Source organism: Sus scrofa, chromosome 13 (genome assembly GCF_000003025.6).
Source record: "Sus scrofa isolate TJ Tabasco breed Duroc chromosome 13, Sscrofa11.1, whole genome shotgun sequence".
Lineage (NCBI taxonomy): Eukaryota > Metazoa > Chordata > Mammalia > Artiodactyla > Suidae > Sus > Sus scrofa.
Genome location: NC_010455.5, coordinates 108460245 through 108477577, shown reverse-complemented (window position 1 = coordinate 108477577; position 17333 = coordinate 108460245). Strand labels below are relative to the sequence as shown.

The 17333-nt window shown below is 37.6% G+C and overlaps 1 protein-coding gene across 5 annotated transcripts in view; it reads left to right on the top strand.

The window, feature by feature from the left end:
- LRRC34 (leucine rich repeat containing 34) overlaps window positions 1–17333 on the top strand; it is a 35558-nt gene that overhangs the window by 9539 nt on the left and 8686 nt on the right. Inside the window, exons 2-10 of one of the 5 annotated variants that reach the window (XM_021069764.1) lie at window positions 989–1103; window positions 1558–1676; window positions 1775–1839; window positions 3502–3585; window positions 6919–7047; window positions 9602–9697; window positions 13758–13912; window positions 14308–14463; window positions 15161–15287. In XM_021069764.1, coding sequence (XP_020925423.1) covers window positions 989–1103; window positions 1558–1676; window positions 1775–1839; window positions 3502–3585; window positions 6919–7047; window positions 9602–9697; window positions 13758–13912; window positions 14308–14463; window positions 15161–15287 — 1046 coding nt within the window. Of the gene's footprint in view, window positions 1–982; window positions 1104–1557; window positions 1677–1774; window positions 1840–3501; window positions 3586–6918; window positions 7048–9601; window positions 9698–13757; window positions 13913–14307; window positions 14464–15160; window positions 15288–17333 lie in introns of all 5 variants that reach the window. The other 4 variants (XM_021069763.1, XM_021069765.1, XM_021069767.1 and 1 more) reach the window with 4 other exon arrangements.

Here is a 17333-nt window from a genome sequence, read left to right as displayed (position 1 = left end):
GTTTCTGTTTTCCTTATTAAGGACAGGACAGGGAAAAATCACCTTTAGAAAGAGGAAATGGAAACTCAGGGTAGGTGAAATGCATCTATGAGCCAGGCTTCAACTTGGTGTTAGGAAGAACAGTCAGAGAATATAGATTCAGAGATGCCATCAACTTGTATGGTGTAGAGGTTATCCAAGAAGCTTGTTCGACTTGAGTTTTCAGAACCCCTTTGAGTTCAGAATCTCTGATAAAATTATCTTTATTTGAAGTCATTGTAAGCAACCTTGGGTCACCCTAGTCCTAGTCCATGTGGCAGAGTGGAAAGAGGCTTTGGAGTCAATTTGATTCTGTATTCTGCCTTTACTGGTTGTATGGTTTTAGACAAAATAATTTCTCTGGACATTCTTTTCCTTAGCTGCCAGGCCTGTTACATAACAGAGTTTAGTTCTTTGTGTCACTTCTAACTTAGTGTCTGCCCACCCTCAGGGGTGCTTCTATGGCCCTAGTTCTCCAAACAGCATTTTTCTTCTCTCCCATTCCTTTTATTTTGCTTCTCTTTCTCTAATTGTTTTTTCTTTTTACAGCTGCACCTCTGGCATATGAAAGTTCTTGGGTTAGGGGTCAAATCGGAGCTGCGGGCCTAAGCCACAGCCACATCAATGCCAGATCCAAGGTGCATGTGTGACCTGCACTGCAGCTTGTTGCAGTGCCAGATCCTTAACCCACTGAGAAAGGCCAGGGATCGAACCTGTATCCTCATGGAGACTAGTCAGATTCTTAACCCACTGAGCCACAATGGGAACTCTGTCTTTATCTATTCTTAATATTGTCTCCTTTGCTTCCCGCAGGTCTGTCCCCAACTCTGTACACACACACATTTTTATCTTTGAAAGAAGTCTAATTTTGGGGTGGGGTAGGAAGCTCCTGGTATAATTTATGTGTGGTGAAGTGTAGTGCATTTATTTCCATTTCTTTGTTTTTATATTTATTTTTCAAAAGTTGCAGAACTTACTGGCAGTCTCCAAGAATATTATTGTGAGCTATGTATGGAAAAGTCCCAGGAAGTTAAACCTTTTATATTACACATACTCCAAGAAGTAGATGAAGAAATTGGAAAGGGGTAAGGAAGACAAATACTTGATTAAATCAGCAATATTCAGCTGTGTGAAAATCTTGACATACTGAGTGATTTGAAAGCCATTTGCAAATGCTTGATAAAATGGACATTACTTTTTGATTTATAGTCGATGATTGATTAGTTAGGTCTTAGAGGTAGTGGAGTTTACTGGCAGTCTCCTAGTCACCAGGGAGTTGTCCTTAACTCCTGTGAACTTGGTTTATTTATGCAAATCATCAAAGTCTTCAGTGTCATTATCAAGTGGGAATGCTTGTGTTTTCTTGTGGTTGAGAAATTATATATTACAGTGCTTTGCAAAAGCTCTAGTTTTAAAGTATTTGGTATAAATCTGTATTGTGGTATGTACTTGATTCCAGTAAAATGCTATCCATGATGGTACTACCTAACATGAAGGAAAAATACCTTTATTTCTTTACTTTTTTAAATATTTTAACAGATTGGAAGGAATCACAGTAAACATTGCTGGTAATAGTCGCTTAATGATGGTAGAAAGAATAACAGGTGAAGATTTTTGGATTCTTTGCAGAATTTTAAAGAATAATCCATATATTAATGGTATGTATCCTTAAAAATCATTCGTTCCTGCTTTCATCTTCCTGATTTTAAGTATTCATGAGAAAGAACATCAGCTTCTATTCCTCTGTGTTCTTCAGGTTTGGATGTTAGATATAACCGGATAAGTGATGTTGGTGCATACTATGCTGCAAAACTGCTTCAGGTATTTTTTTTTTTTTAACCACAAAATGTTCTTAGTTTTGTTTTGTTCTTTTTTTTTTTTTTTCTCTCAGGACCCAGTTAAGCACCAGACCTTTCTTTGGAATGTGCAGAGCTTCAGCACCCCTGGCCTGCTTAAGTTAACCCCCCCCCCTTTTTTTGCAGACTTCACTTTGGAGACACCCAAGCTGAAATGCTGCTTTATGGTTGTATTTCATTTGAGAAAGACAGTGTGGTCCACCAGTCAGAATAGGTATCCTTAAAGAAAAGGCTCTGTTTCAACCTTGGAAAATTGGCACATATGTGTGTATGTCTGTATTTTTAGTTAAAATGTGTAAAGCAGCATGTATCATTTTTTATTCCTCCTTTAAATTGGCTATTTAATGTCCTATTTGTTTGTCCCATTCTCATCTGTTGCAAGTACTTCTAAAGAGCTTAAAATGATCTTAAAATTCTCATATCCATGAAATGATGCAAAATGTAAGGATGGAGTGAAGGTTAAAAAAAATGAAGTAACCAAGTTATTTTTAGCAACCACAAATAAAAATGCTGCAAAAATCATTGCCATGAAAATGTTCTTGGTTTTGTTTATGGTGAAGTTACCAAGTCTAATGACACACACAAGAAACAATAGTTTTGCAAAATCTCAAGGGTCCTGACTGTGCTATATTTATAACAATTGAAGTACACTAAAAACCCATTTGTGTACTTGGTCTCAGTAAAGCTGGTACCTAGAGCCTCATCAGTCATATTTTACAAACTTGTACATATAAATACATAAAGGACATCCATACTTTGAATCATTGATCACAAATGAATATAGTCTTAGGAGTTCCCATTGTGGCTCATCGGAAACAAACCCAGCTTGTACCCATGAGGATGCAAGTTCGATCCCTGGCTCTACTCTGTGGGTTAAGGATCCAGTGCTGCTGTGAGCTGTGGCATAGACTGAAGATGTAGCTTGGATCTGGCATTGCTATAGCTGTGGCGTAGGCTGGTAGCTGCAGCTCCAGTTCCACTCCCTAGCCTGGCGCCTGCGGCCCTAAAATAAAAATGCAGTCTTTTTCTTTTCTTTTTTCTCTTCTTTGGCCATGCCTAGGCATATAGAAATTCCCAGGTCAGGAATCAAACCCTAGCTGCAGCTGCAACCTACGCTGGATCCTTAACCCACTGCACCACAGCGAATTCCAGTCTTTTTCTTTATGTTGCAATTATATTTATGTTTAAATAAGAATATTGATTTTTTTCTCTTAATAATATTTTCTTTTTTCTGGACCTCAATATTTCCTAATTATGAAGATTTTCTTTGGAGGTAAACACTTGTACTTTAAAAGGAGCTCTTAAGGAGCTACCGTCATGGTACAGTGGAAACAAATCTGACTACTATTCATGAGGATGCAGGTTCGATCCTAGTCTGGATCAGTGGGTTGGGGATCCGCCATTGCTGTGAGCTATGGGGTAGGTCGCAGACGCAGCTTGGATCTTGCGTTGCTGTGGCTGTGGTATAGGCTGGCAGCTGTAGTGCCTATCTGACCTCTGGCCTGGGAACTTCCAAATGCTGTGGGAGCAGCCCTAAAAAGCAAATTAAATAAGAGGAGCTCTTATATATTGTTGATAGATTTCTAATAAAACACCTATAATAGCTTCTTTTCTCTCTTTATTATAGAAACAACATAATCTCATTTACTTAAACCTTATGTTTAATGACATTGGGCCCGAAGGTGGAGAAGTTATTGCTAAAGCACTACATGTAAGCATTTATAAACCTCAAACTAACATTTGGGAATTTTAACTTCTGATAGTTTGGAACCAATAAAAACAATGTTAATCTCAACTTATTTTAATATTGTATGAATTTATTTTTTATTGCACTTGAGGTTATTAAAATTTGGACATTATATGAGCACTTTTTTTTGGTCTTTGTGCCATTTCTTGGGCCGCTCCTGCGGCATATGGAGATTCCCAGGCTAGGGGTCCAATTGGAGCTGTAGCCGCCAGCCTACACCACAGCCACAGCAACGTGGGATCCGAGCTGAGTCTGCAGCCTACAACGCAGTTCACCACAATGCTGGATCCTTAACCCACTGAGCAAGGCCAGGGATCGAACCCGCAACCTCATGGTTCCTAATCAGATTTGTTAACCCCTGAGCCACAATGGGAACTCCTATATGAACACTTTTGAACTCATTTTTTAAAATGAACAGCTTTACTAAGCTATAATTCACATACATAAAATTTACCCTTTGTAAATATTCAGTTCAGTGGGTTTTCAGTATACAGTGGACACTTGAACAGCACAGGTTTGAATTGTATGGGTCCACTCATGTGGATTTCTTTCACTAAATGAATGCTGCAGTACCACACAATCCACTGTTTGTTGAACCTGAGGATGCAGAACCCTGGATACTGAGGGTTGATTATAAAGTTAAACTCATTTTTAACTGCACGGGGAAGTCAGTGCTCCTAACCCCTGCTTCGTTCAAGGGTCAGCTATATTCTATATTCACGGTTATGCAACCATCACCACTATCACTGTTTTTAAAACAGTTCTCCCCACAAAAAAAAGCCCTATACCCATTAGCAACCCTGTGCTTCCTTTCCTCACTCTCTAGCACCTGGCATTCATGTCTACTTTACACCTATAGATTGCCTATTCTGGCCATTTCATAGAAATGGAACCATGGCCTTTAATGACTGGCTTAATGCTTTCAAGTTTTATATCCATGTTGTAACATACTTCATTCCTTTTTATTGTCAAGTAATGTTCCGTTGCTTGAAACTATCACTTTTGTTTATCCATTAGTTAAGAGACATTTGGATTTCTACTTTTTGTCTATAATAAATAGTATTACTATGAATATTTGTACAATTCTTGTGTGCACATACATTTTCAGTTCTGGGGGAGGTGTATTATATACTTAGGAATGGAATTGCTGGGTCATTTGGAAACTTGGTTTAACATTTTGAATGACTGCTAAACTGTTCTCTCAAGTGGCTATCCCTTTTTATAATTCCACCAATGTGTGGGTGTTCTAATTTCTCCATATCCTCACTAGCACTTATCTTTTTGATTTGAGCTATTCTAGTGGGTATTAAGAGGTTTTTGTGGTTTTGATTTGCATTTCTCTAATAGTGATGTTACGAGTCCCTTATCAGATATGATTTGCAAATATTTTCTCATATTTTCACTTGCTTAGTGGTGTCTTTGGAAGCACATTTTAAAATTTTGATGAAGTTTATCTTTTCTTTAGTTGTTTGTATATTTGGTGTTATCTCTAAGAAGGCTTTACCTAGCAAAGTCATGAAGATTTATACTTACATTTTCTTCTAATAGTTTTTGTTTTAGCTCTTTCATTTAGTTCTTTGATCCATATGATTCATTCTTTTTCATGTGGATATCCGGTTGTCCTAACACCTTTTAAGACTGTTATTTCTCCATTGAATTTCCTTGGCATCCTTGTTGAAAGTCAGTTGATTATAAATGTGAAGGTTTATCTCTATACTCCATTCTATTATTTTAATCTATATGTCTATCCTAAGACCAGTCCCACACTACTGTAGTTTTGTAGTAGGTTTTGAAGTCAAGCTGGGATTTGAGAGGAATTGCTTTAAGTCTTTAGATCAACTTGGTGAATGTTGCCATCTTAATATTAAGCCTTCCAAACTAGGAACATGGGATGTGTTTCTATTTATTTAAGTATTCTTTAATTTCTTTCATCCATGCTTTGCTGCTTTGTAGTTTTCAATATGCAAGTCTTGCCTTTTTATTAAACTTATTTCTAATGTTTTATTCTTTTTGATGCTGTTTTTTTGTTTGTTTGTTTGTTTTTTTTGTCTTTTTGTCTTTTTTTGTTGTTGTTGTTGTTGCTATTTCTTGGGCCGCTCCCGCGGCATATGGAGGTTCCCAGGCTAGGGGTCCAATCAGAGCTGTAGCCACCAGCCTACACCAGAGCCACAGCAACGCGGGATCCGAGCCGCGCCTGCAACCTACACCACAGCTCACGGCAACGCCGAATCATTAACCCACTGAGCAAGGCCAGGGACCGAACCCGCAACCTCATGGTTCCTAGTCGGATTCGTTAACCACTGCGCCACGACGGGAACTCCTGATGCTGTTTTAAGTGGAATTTTCTTAATTTCATTTTTACTTGTTCATTGTTACTCTATAGAAATACAATTGACTTGAATACATTGATTTTGTGTCCTGAAGTCTTGCTGAACTCATTTATTACTTCTAAAAGTTTTTTTTTTCCTCCTTTGGTGGATTCTTTAGGATTTTTCCACATACAAGTTTGTGTCATATGCAAATAAGAGTTTTACTTCTTTTCCAAACTGGATGCCTTTTGTGCTTTTTTTTTTCTTGCCTAATTGCCCTATCTAGACCCTCCAGTACAGTGTTACACAGAAGTGCTAAGAGTGGACATCCTTGCCTTCTTCCCGTCCTTAGGGGGGTTTGAATCAGTTTTATTTATTTGCACTTATACATCCAAATACTTATTCATCAGGACAATGAAATGTCTATAGTTTTCTTTGTGAAATATTTATCAAAAGAATGAAATAAGAGAAAGAATTAAGCACTGCAAATGTCTGAAAAATTGTATCACTGTGAAAATAATACAGGAGGAATGTGGAGTATGGGTATAGGGTCTCCTTTGGCAGTGATGAAAATGTTTTGGAATTAGCTAAAGGTGATGGCTGCACAACAGTGTGAGTGTTGTAAAAGCCAGTGAATTGTACATTTAAAAATGGTTAACTTGGTTCATGTGAATTTCACCTCAATTTTAAAAAGCAATATAACTTTCTTAGAAGATAAATTTATATATTTTCTAATGAAAGTTATTAAAATTTGCTTCATTTACTAGTCATTAATTTGGTATCTATTTCCTGGGCATTCTTTTTAGTAAATTATTAAACTAGATTTCTATCTATAATAGGAAATTGAATATTACCTTCAAGGAATATATCCTGTTCTATCTCCATGAAAAATTGATGAGTCTGTAAATAGTCTTCTAACTCAGGTAATCTAAAGAGAATTAAAATTGGGTTAAAATTTTAACCAAGTTTTGCTTCTTTTCCTTTTCAGAAGAATACAACTCTGAAACACCTAAGAATGACTGGAAACAAGATCAAAAATAAAGGTGGAATGTTTTTTGCTACAATGCTACAAATTAATTCATCCTTAGAGAAATTAGATCTGGGTGACTGTGATCTGGTGAGTAAATTGTTTATGAGATATTCAGCCCGATACAGGATCATTCTCCCTGGAAACGCACAGAGGATTGTTAGATACTAGGTAAATGACAGTCTTATGAATGATTAAGCTTGTCTAATATCAGAGAAAAATCTTTTTTAAAAACAAAAATCAGCTTATAACATTGCTGCTGTTGTGTGGGTTTGATTCCTGGCCCGGGAACTTCTGCATGCTGCATGCTCAGCCAAAAAAAAAAAAAAAAAAAACAAAACAAAACAAAAAAAACTTCCTAAGTTCCATCTATTACCCTTCTTAATATGTACAGGATTTTCTAAAGATGACTGTATTCATTTTAATTAAACAAATACTACTTCATTTGTATAATATACGTATTTTACTTATGGAAACATTTTGCCATGAGTAGTTACATTATAGCTTTAAAACCTAAGATGATGCTAAAAGCTGCTCTGAACCTTCATCTGGCCTGATGAGAAGTGTGTGGTTTTGTATGTCTTCAAATTCCAGGCTTCATTTTCTCAAAAATGCCTTCAAACCTTCATACCTACTGTTGGGAACCTATAATTTAATAGGTTAATACAAAATTACTGGGATAGGAAAACAATAAGATAGGCCAAGGATGCTCTTGGGGGTAATAGGCTCTAAAACTTAAGAAGAGGGTAGAAGCAGCCAGTATGATTTTGGGAAAGCATTAATTCAATATACAGTTGACTCGACAATATGGGTTTGAAGCATTGGGGTCCTTATATGTAGTTTTTTTTCAATAATAAATACTACTTCAATTGCTACATAATTCAAGGTTGTTTGAATCCATGATATATGAAGGCACACAGTTGACCCTTGGGCCTTTAAGGGCCACCAGTCACAACCCTAGATTCTAAGGATACAAAAGTGCATTACATACGGTCTCTGCCCTTATAAAGGTTCTATTTTAAATGGGAAAGTATCAGTAGTCAATTAGAGAAAAGTGCTACAAAGATGACAAAGTACTCTGATAATGGGGAGGAGGTAATATGCATGGTAGGATGGTTGCCCTAGGACCTGAGGAGGTAATACTTAGGAGTCACGAGGAATGAGAAACTGCTGCCTTGGAGAGGGTCCCTGGCAGAACATTCCAGGGAGGGTGTCCAGAACACACAGACTCTAAGATAGTGCTTCTCCAAGTGTGGTATGGGTAGTATTACTGACAGATTGAGGTAATTTTTTAAAACACTCATGTATATTTATTTTAGCAAATGCTTTCTATTTATTTCAAGGAATTAATGGTTTTCCATTTATCATAGTGAAGAGTTTTAAAATATAGGTGAAAAAGTGAGTTGATTTAATGGAAACATACTAGATAAATAGTAAAACTGATACTCAGATATGGCCAAAAAAATCATGAAGGGGGATACATGAATGTTGAAATGCTGAGTCTGGTAGATTTCAAGAACTGAAATGCCAGAATATCTAGACAAAGGGGGTTAAATGCAAATCATGGAAAGGCTTTAAGTTGACGGGTGTGACATGATGATTGGTGCTTGTAAAAGATCACTCTGGTTTTTCTGTGGGGAATTAGATGGTAGCAAGAGAAAGCCCAATGACCACTTAGGAAGTTTCTGCAATTCAGGTGGGTGATGAGGAATGGGGCTGGGGTAGAACCTGCAAAGATGGACTAATTTGAGACATCTTTTAGATGCAGAATCTGTAAGACTTGGTGATCAGCTGACAGGAGGGTAAGAGGACTGACAGAGTGGGAGGAAGCCCCAGATCTCTGGCATAACAACTAGTTGTGTGTCCATCAAAGAAATGGGGGAGGATTAGATTCTTTCAACAAGGTAGAGAGGGCAGCCTACGGGAGCTGTGAAAAATGTGATTAGTAACCCTTTCCTGCCACACACATACTAAAAGTACTATATGAAAGTAAAATAAAGCTTGCTTAAGGATATATATTAGAAGTAGTATAGAGCCCTAGCTGGAATCCACTTGTGTGTCCACATCATATAGAACCTTGAGGGTTTAGGAGCAAACCTAGAGGTAAACTCAGAGGAAATGAATACTGGAACTTTAAGAAACTCTGCATGCATGTTACAGATTTTAGGGCAGTGCGGGGGTGGGGGGGACTATAACACAGTAACAATTCATTTCTAAATTTGATCAACCTACAATTCAAAGAGCAGAAAATTAAATTATGTTTTTAAAAAACACAACTATGAGGAGTTCCCATTGTGGCTCCGTGGTTAACAAACCTGACTAGGAACCAGGAGGACAAAGGTTTGATCCCCGACCTCCCTCAGTGGGCTAAGGATCCAGCGTTGCCATGAGCTATGATGTAGGTTGCAGTTGTGGCTCGGATCTGGCTTTGCTGTGGCTGTAGTGTAGGCTGGCAGCTACAGCTCTGATTCAACCCCTAGCCTGGAAATCTCCATATACCGTGGATGCAGCCCTAAAAAGCAAAAATAAATAATTTAAAAAAAACACAATTTTGATTTATCAGGATCCAGATTACTGATATTAAAGAATTAGAGATTAATTTATATACTTTGTCAGTTTTCTTAATAAATTTATCTGTTTTTAGGGGATGCAAAGTGTGATAGCATTTGCTACAGTCCTAACTCAAAACCAAACAATTAAGGGATTAAACATAAACCGACCTATACTGTATGGTGAACAGGTATGTATTCAAAGTGGCTATTAATAATGCTGTACGTGAATAAAACAAAGGTACCATCTACTGAGGGTTATGTCAAGCTTCATGAATGCATTATATTTTTAGAATTGTTGGAGTTCCTGTTGTAGCGCAGTGGTTAACGAATCCAACTAGGAATCATGAGGTTGTGGGTTCGACCCCTGGCCTTGCTCAGTGGGTTAAGGGTCCAGTGTTGCGGTGAGCTGTGGTGTAGGTCGCAGATGTGGCTCCAATCCCGCGTTGTGTGGCTCTGGCATAGACCAGTCGCTACAGCTCCGATTAGACCCCTAGCCTGGGAACCTCCATATGCCTCGGGCCCTAGAAAAAAGGCAAAAAGACAAAAAAGGAGTTCCCATCGTGGCGCAGTGGTTAACGAATCCGACTAGGAACCATGAGGTTGCGGGTTCGGTCCCTGCCCTTGCTCAGTGGGTTAACGATCCGGCGTTGCCGTGAGCTGTGGTGTAGGTTGCAGACGCGGCTCGGATCTGGCGTTGCTGTGGCTCTGGCGTAGGCTGGTGGCTACAGCTCTGATTGGACCCCTAGCCTGGGAACCTCCATATGCCGCGGGAGCGGCCCAAGAAATAGCAACAACAACAACAACAACAACAAAAAGACAAAAGACAAAAAAAAAAAAAATTGTAAACTACTGTTTACGAAGAAAAAATTGAAAGGAAAAATTTAAATTCTAGATAAGTTTTATAAATATGGTTTTAGATGATGCTTATTTAAACAGTAAGTATGTTGTCTTTTTTTCTTATAAATACATTCTTAGTGAGAAATCTGTGAAGGGCAGAGTGCTCAAGAAGAATCATAAATGATTAAAGTTTTAAAGGCTAGAGGAGAGTTCCCTTGTGGCTCAGCAGGTTAAGGATTGGGAGTTGTCACTGCTGTGGCTCTGGTTACAGCTGTGGCACAGTTCAGTCCCTGACCTGGGAACTTTCATATTCTGTAGGTGTGGCAAAAAGAAAAGGCAATATTGATGTGATGAACCATTACATCTCTGAAATCATGAATAATAAGGGCAAATTGCATATGAATAGCAGTCTGGGAGGTCTGGACTTGATCCTACAGGTAAGCTGCATGCTAGAGACAGGAAGATGATAAAAACATGGTTCCTTCTTTCAGAGGTTCTCCTTGCTCCTTAACATTCTTTTAGGTGGCTTTCTTATCAGCAAAACACTAGGAATAAGAACTCATTTGGGGAGTTCCCACTGTGGTCAGCAGGTGAGGAACCCAACTAGTATCCATGAGGATGCGGGTTCGATCCCTGGCTTTACTCAGTGGGTTAAGGATCTGGTGTTGCTGTGAGCTCTGGTATAGGTCACAGACGTGGCTCAGATCCTGTGTTGCTATAGCTATTGTGCAGGCTGGCAGCTGCAGCTCTGATTCGACCCCTAGCCTGGGAAGTTCCATATGCCACAGGTGCCGCCCTAAAAAAAAGAATTCATTTTACTATTGGTCTAAACAAACCATTCCCCATTAGTATGAGTAACTGAAAATTAACCATATTTTAAAATTATTTTTCATATTCATAAGTATATTTTGCATTCTTTGTCTACATAGATCTCTCCCTTTGAATTACTTCTGTACTTCTCTGTACCAAAATTTTTGGAATTTTAGATCATGTTAATTGCTTCATGTATATAAATTTAATCTGCTCAAAAAGACCCAGAATCCTCAAACAGAAGAACCTATTTTAAAGACCAGCAAAATACCTGGCTCAAAGTAAACATTCAGTAAATTGTTTTTTTGATTCTTCACTCAATAAATATTTGAATGCAAACCTAAATGAGACACAATGCTGGTGCCAGAAATAATAAGTCAAAGCACACAGCCCTTGTTTTCAAGGAGCTTATTTTCAGTCTACTTGGAGGGAGATTGACAAGTCTGGAGAGTGATATGCTCAGGTTGCCTTGGTGGCAGGAGGAAAGACCTCAAAATCAATGCAGGGGGATGGGTGGCAGGGCAGCTTCTCAAGTTGAGGGCATGTGAGGAGATTTAAAGCCTAAACCAGAATTCTCTGGATTAAAGCTCTGAGGAAGTAAGTATGTTAAATTATATGAAATTACATTAGAAGCACACTTCCTCTTTTAAGTATGGTGAGTGGTGTCTTTATTCCCAAATCCATCTGAGGATAGTTATTAAAAGCCCAGAGATCTGCTCTCAGCCTGGTGCTTCTGGGTAGTCAGCTAAACTCTAGCCTGCATTCTATTCCTCTCCAAGGCAGCCACCACCCTCTCTATCCTTGACATTACTATTCTCTTAAGTGGTTGTGGAGTAGAAGCCTCTTGTGCTTCCTTATCCTTTGTTGTTCCTAAATAGAAGCCAGTAAACCTATCTTCAGTTAAGGGTTTATTATCTGGGGAATTTGGAAAAGCACGGTTGCTAGGTGCCACCCTAGGCAACCTAGGCCACAAACTCAATGAATGGAACTAAAAAAAAAAAAAACCCAAAAAACAAAACAACAACAACAAAACAAACCAAAAAACATCACAAAACCCCAAATCCCTTTACTGTTTCTGATACTACTTTCTTTCCCTTAATAAGGGTGGTCCCTCTTTCACACTTCCTGACCTAAAAATGCAATCAAGGCATATAACTCAGATCTGTACTGAGTATGTCTTCTATTCCAGGCACCATGCAGAACAGTTTGCACTTAAGATCTCAGACTACAGCTTCACTCTGGATATATATTTTCAGTGTCAAAGCAATAACTTAAATCACAGTATTACAGGATAATGAAAAATAAAAAATGCTTTGTAGTTTTCTATATAACAATTTTGTGTGAGGTATTTTCATTAATTCTGTGAAAGAATAAAATTTCACCTATTTTATATAGAAAAGGGAACTGAGACTCAGCTAGATGAAATAATTTGCCCAAAGTGATATAGCTAGTACAAGGTAAAGCTAGCATTTGGACAGTTTTATTACAAAGCTCATGTACTATCTGCTCTTGCTAAGTGATTTATTTTTTTCTCAAAGTACTTTTACATAATTAGAGCATATATAGCCATCCATGAGCAACATTTCCAGTGACTATTATAAAACTTATTTTAAAAAATAGCAATCACGAAGCAGGACTCCTTAACATAAAATACTTTGGTACATTCATTTTAAGACATGCTTTGATTTTGTTAAAAATTTAAAGTGGTTGATATTCAGATCCTCTGAGATTACATAGTTTTTGCCTGGAAGCAGCTAGATTTTGAAATTTAAAGAAAAAAGCTTTCCAGTGACCAGAAAACAAGAGTAAGATCTATTTAGAAATTTGGGATGATTACAAAGGGAGGATTGGATATATCATAGGGTTAATGAGTGCATTTTAAATATAGAATCATGATTGGGAAATGTCTCTGTATTTTGTGTAAAAACTACAGAAAGTGGAAATGAAGAGCAAAGTTTGGGAACATATGTAAATGCGGGAAAGCCTCTTGAGAGAGCAGCAGTAAGGGAGCTTATGTGCTCAAGACATCATGGGACCAACTGTTTTGATTTTTTTTTTTCCTTCTAGAATAATTGTTGCTTTTTAAATGATGATTATGATTTTTTTAACCAGCCTCATTTATATCACTCAGTCACTGCATTTTTTACAAGTGCTTGCTGCCTGTTTCTAAGAAGGTAAAGATAGCATTTGTGGCAAAATGATTTTTAAAAAGCCATGCCAAACAAATGCAAATTGTAGACTAATAGTCTGATGGTAATCTTTTAAAACTAATTTAAATAACTTAGCATGTTTGTAATAAACATGTCTTGCTTCAAAATTTTATTTTATTTAGGTGCGGCATAAGAAAGTTCCCAGACTAGGGGTCAAATTGAAGCTGCAGCTGCTGGCCTACACCACAGCCACATCTGTGGGATCCAACATGGGATCTAAGCTGCATCTGTAATTTACACTACAGCTTGCAGCCATGCTGAACCCTTAACCCACTGAGCAAGGCCAAGGATTGAACCTGAATCCTCATGGATATAGTTGGGTTTGTTATTGCTGAGCCATAACAGGAACTCCCAAAATTATATTTTAGAAAAAAATTTTATCTATTTTTAGGAAGAGTCCACAGTTCATCTAGCCCACATGTTGAAAGAAAATCAGTGCCTTGTTGAACTACACCTGTCTAAGCATGATATAAAAAATTCTGGTATGAAACACTTATGTGATGCACTGTATCTGAACAGATGCCTACGCTACCTTGATATAAGCTGGTAAGTGATAATTTATGTATTAATACAGGAATTAAATCACTGGAATAATCAATGTAAACACTCATACTACATAGGATTCGTTGTTAAGACACTAATTCTAAAGATTAGAAAATGTAACCATTGTTGTCAGTTTTTTATCCTGAGCCTTGGTATTTAGTTTATACCAAATACCATCTCATAATAATTTGAATGAGCAATTTAAATATGTAAACCAGAATAGAAACAACATTTTAATGGCAATATTTTCATTAAATTTTTTGCAAACTGAATGATTAAAATAAATCTTAACTAAAATAGTAAGTACTGTTTATCATAAGTTTTTAAGCATGCTATCTATGAATAAAAAATCAATACTTCATATTTTCAAATATAACTACATATTTTTCCTTCCCCAGCAATAAAATAACTCAGGATGGAATGGCGTGTTTGGCCGATATACTGAAAAGCAATACTACCCTGGAAGTAATAGATCTTTCTTTTAACAGAATAGAAAACGCAGGAGCAAACTATCTCAGTGACACTCTTGCTGCACACAACAGGACTCTTAAAGCGTTAGTATGTTTTTATAATCAAAATAACAGAGAAACTTAAATTTTTTAGGATACTTATCTCAAACCTCTTAACTCTTTAAGATTAATGATCAAATATGAAAACTCATTTTCTAAATCAACACACTAAGTTACATGAAACATCTAATTTTTTGTTTTTCAGAAATAATGTCTTAAAAATTAGATTGATTCTAGTTATGATTGCTTAAGATTAATAGGAAATTTTTTTTTTCTTTTGTCTTTTTGCCTTTTCTAGGGCTGCTCCCACGGCATATGGAGGTTCCCAGGCTAGGGGTCCAATCGGAACTGTAGCCGCCGGCCTACTCCAGAGCCACAGCAACTCGGGATCCAGCCGCGTTTGCAACCTACACCACAGTCACAGCAATGCTGGGTCCTTAACCCACTGAGCAAGGTCAGGGAACGAACCCGCAGCCTCATGGTTTCTAGTCGGAATCGTTAACCACTGCGCCACGACGGGAACTCCAAATGAGAAAATTCTTACTGCCTATATTATTTATCCCGAATTCTAACAGAAAAATCATCATTTGATATGAACAAAACTTTAAAATAAGAAAACATCATATTTAATGCTAAGACTTAACACAATAAGATGTGTATAATAAATGCTGTTGCCAGCTATATGCATTCTCTTTGTGGAACTATTAAAGTTTCTAGGGTTATTATTTTTGGTTTTCCATAGGTTGTCAGTGGTAAGCAACAACATAGAGGGAGAAGGACTTGTTGCACTTTCACAGTCAGTGAAAAGAAACCCCACATTCTCTAATATCTACATTTGGGGAAACAAATTTGATGAAGCTACATGTGTGGTAAGTTTCTTCACTGAGGCCTGTGACATCAGACATTATTTACAGGTGCCTTAGATGTGATTACAAAGTATAGAGAGACACTGCAGTTTTAATAAATTTTAACAGAAGTCCTAAAAATTAGCTACTGGGAAGCTTTGTGGTTGAAATCCCATAAGATAGCAAACATTACATATTAGTATAAAGATCAGTGAATTACAGAGAGTCAATTCCTCCAAAGTTTTTTTTTTTTGTTGTTTGTTTTTTTGTCTTTTTGCCTTTTCTAGGGCCGCTCCTGCGGCACATGGAGGTTCCCAGGCTAGGAGTCCAATTGTAGCTGCAGCCGCCGGCCTACACCAGAGCCACAGCAAAGCAGGATCCGAGCCGCATCTGCAACCACAGCTGATGGCAACGCCGATCCCCAACCCACTGAGCAAGGCCAGGGATCAAACCCAAAACCTCATGGTTCCTAGTCGGATTTGTTAACCACTGAGCCATGATGGGAACTCCTCCTCCAAAGTTTTTTAAACCACAAATGTTGACTTACTTTAAATTTGAGGTGGCATAGTCTCCAATTTGCTACCCAATAATTAAACCAAGACACAGAATTTGGAGAGATAGTACAAGCTGTCAAAATATTTGGTATGTTGCACAAGCTGTCAAAATATTTGGTATGTTGCATATGTAAATAGAGAACCCATGATATTACCTTCAAAAACCCAAAAAGCACAGTAACAAATAGTTTTCATTTGTAAAGAATGGAGAGAAAAATAAGATGTTAAAATTCTCAAAAATTGCCAAAAGACTAACCAGAATTCCACCACTAAAAAGACTAATACAATGTAAATTTAAAATAAAAACAAAAACTTCTTGATATTCTCCATGGCACAGTGGGTTAAGGATACAGCCTTGTCACTGTAGCAGCCTGGGTCGCTGCTGTGGCTTGGGTTTGATCCCTTGCCCAGGAACTTCCACAGGCTGCAGGTATGGCCAAAAAAAAAAAAAAAAAACTTGATTTCAGAAAAATATCATATCCATATTCTATACACTAGAAGCTAACTTGAGCTTGAAAATAATAATGACAAGCTAAAGCACAAAGCAGCCAGTCTAACTTGTGCCTTTCTCTAATTACAATCTTATTACAAATGAGTTTAACAAGTTTGTATGATACCTTTATGTAGGTATCAATGATTCACAAGAGATATGCAAAGAAAATTATACAATAAAGAAATAATTAGGTGTCCAGCCAGGCCAGCATCTAACACTATGGGAATGGCCTCCTTCAGCCTAAATCTTCAGGGAGTCCATGAATTGTATGCCAAATTGCTTATTTTTCTGTGATTATTTTTTCTGAAAAATGGATCACTGGCTATCATAAAATCTTCAAGGGCATATACAACAGCCTGCCATCCTCATTTGGGTCATCTTGGGACTTGAAAGTTTTACCATGAGACCTTTGGTCCACAAAATTGGTAATACACAGAATTTTATCTCTGGGAGTCATAAAATAAGAAAACTCCCATGCCTGGGAGTTCCTGTTGTGACTCAATGGGTTTAAGAAATCCAACTAGTATCCATGAGGATGCAGGATTCCTGGCCTGGCTCAGTAGGTTAAGGATCTGGCATTGCTGTGGCTGTGGCATAGGTCAGCAGCTGCAGCTTGGACTCAACCCCTAGCCTGGGAACTTCCATATGCTGCAGGTGTGGCCCTAAAAGAAGAAAGAAATAAAACATGCATAATAATGTTAAACTTAGAAATAAGTTTTGCAAGATTATAATTACATCGTATGGAGTTACATGAATACAAAAAACTACAATACCCAGAAAATATTAAAATTCGGTAGTGTTATTCAGAATATTTATTTCAAACTATAAATTATCACAGCTAATTTGAATATTGAAATACGTTTAAGCACTGTAAAATAAACTTTTTTTTTTAGGGCCAAATCTGCAGTACACGGAAGTTCCTAGGCTAGGGGTTGAATCAGAGCTACAGTTTCCGGCCTATGCTACAGCCACAGCAATGCCAGATCCGAGCCACATCTGCAACCTACACCACAGCTCATGGCA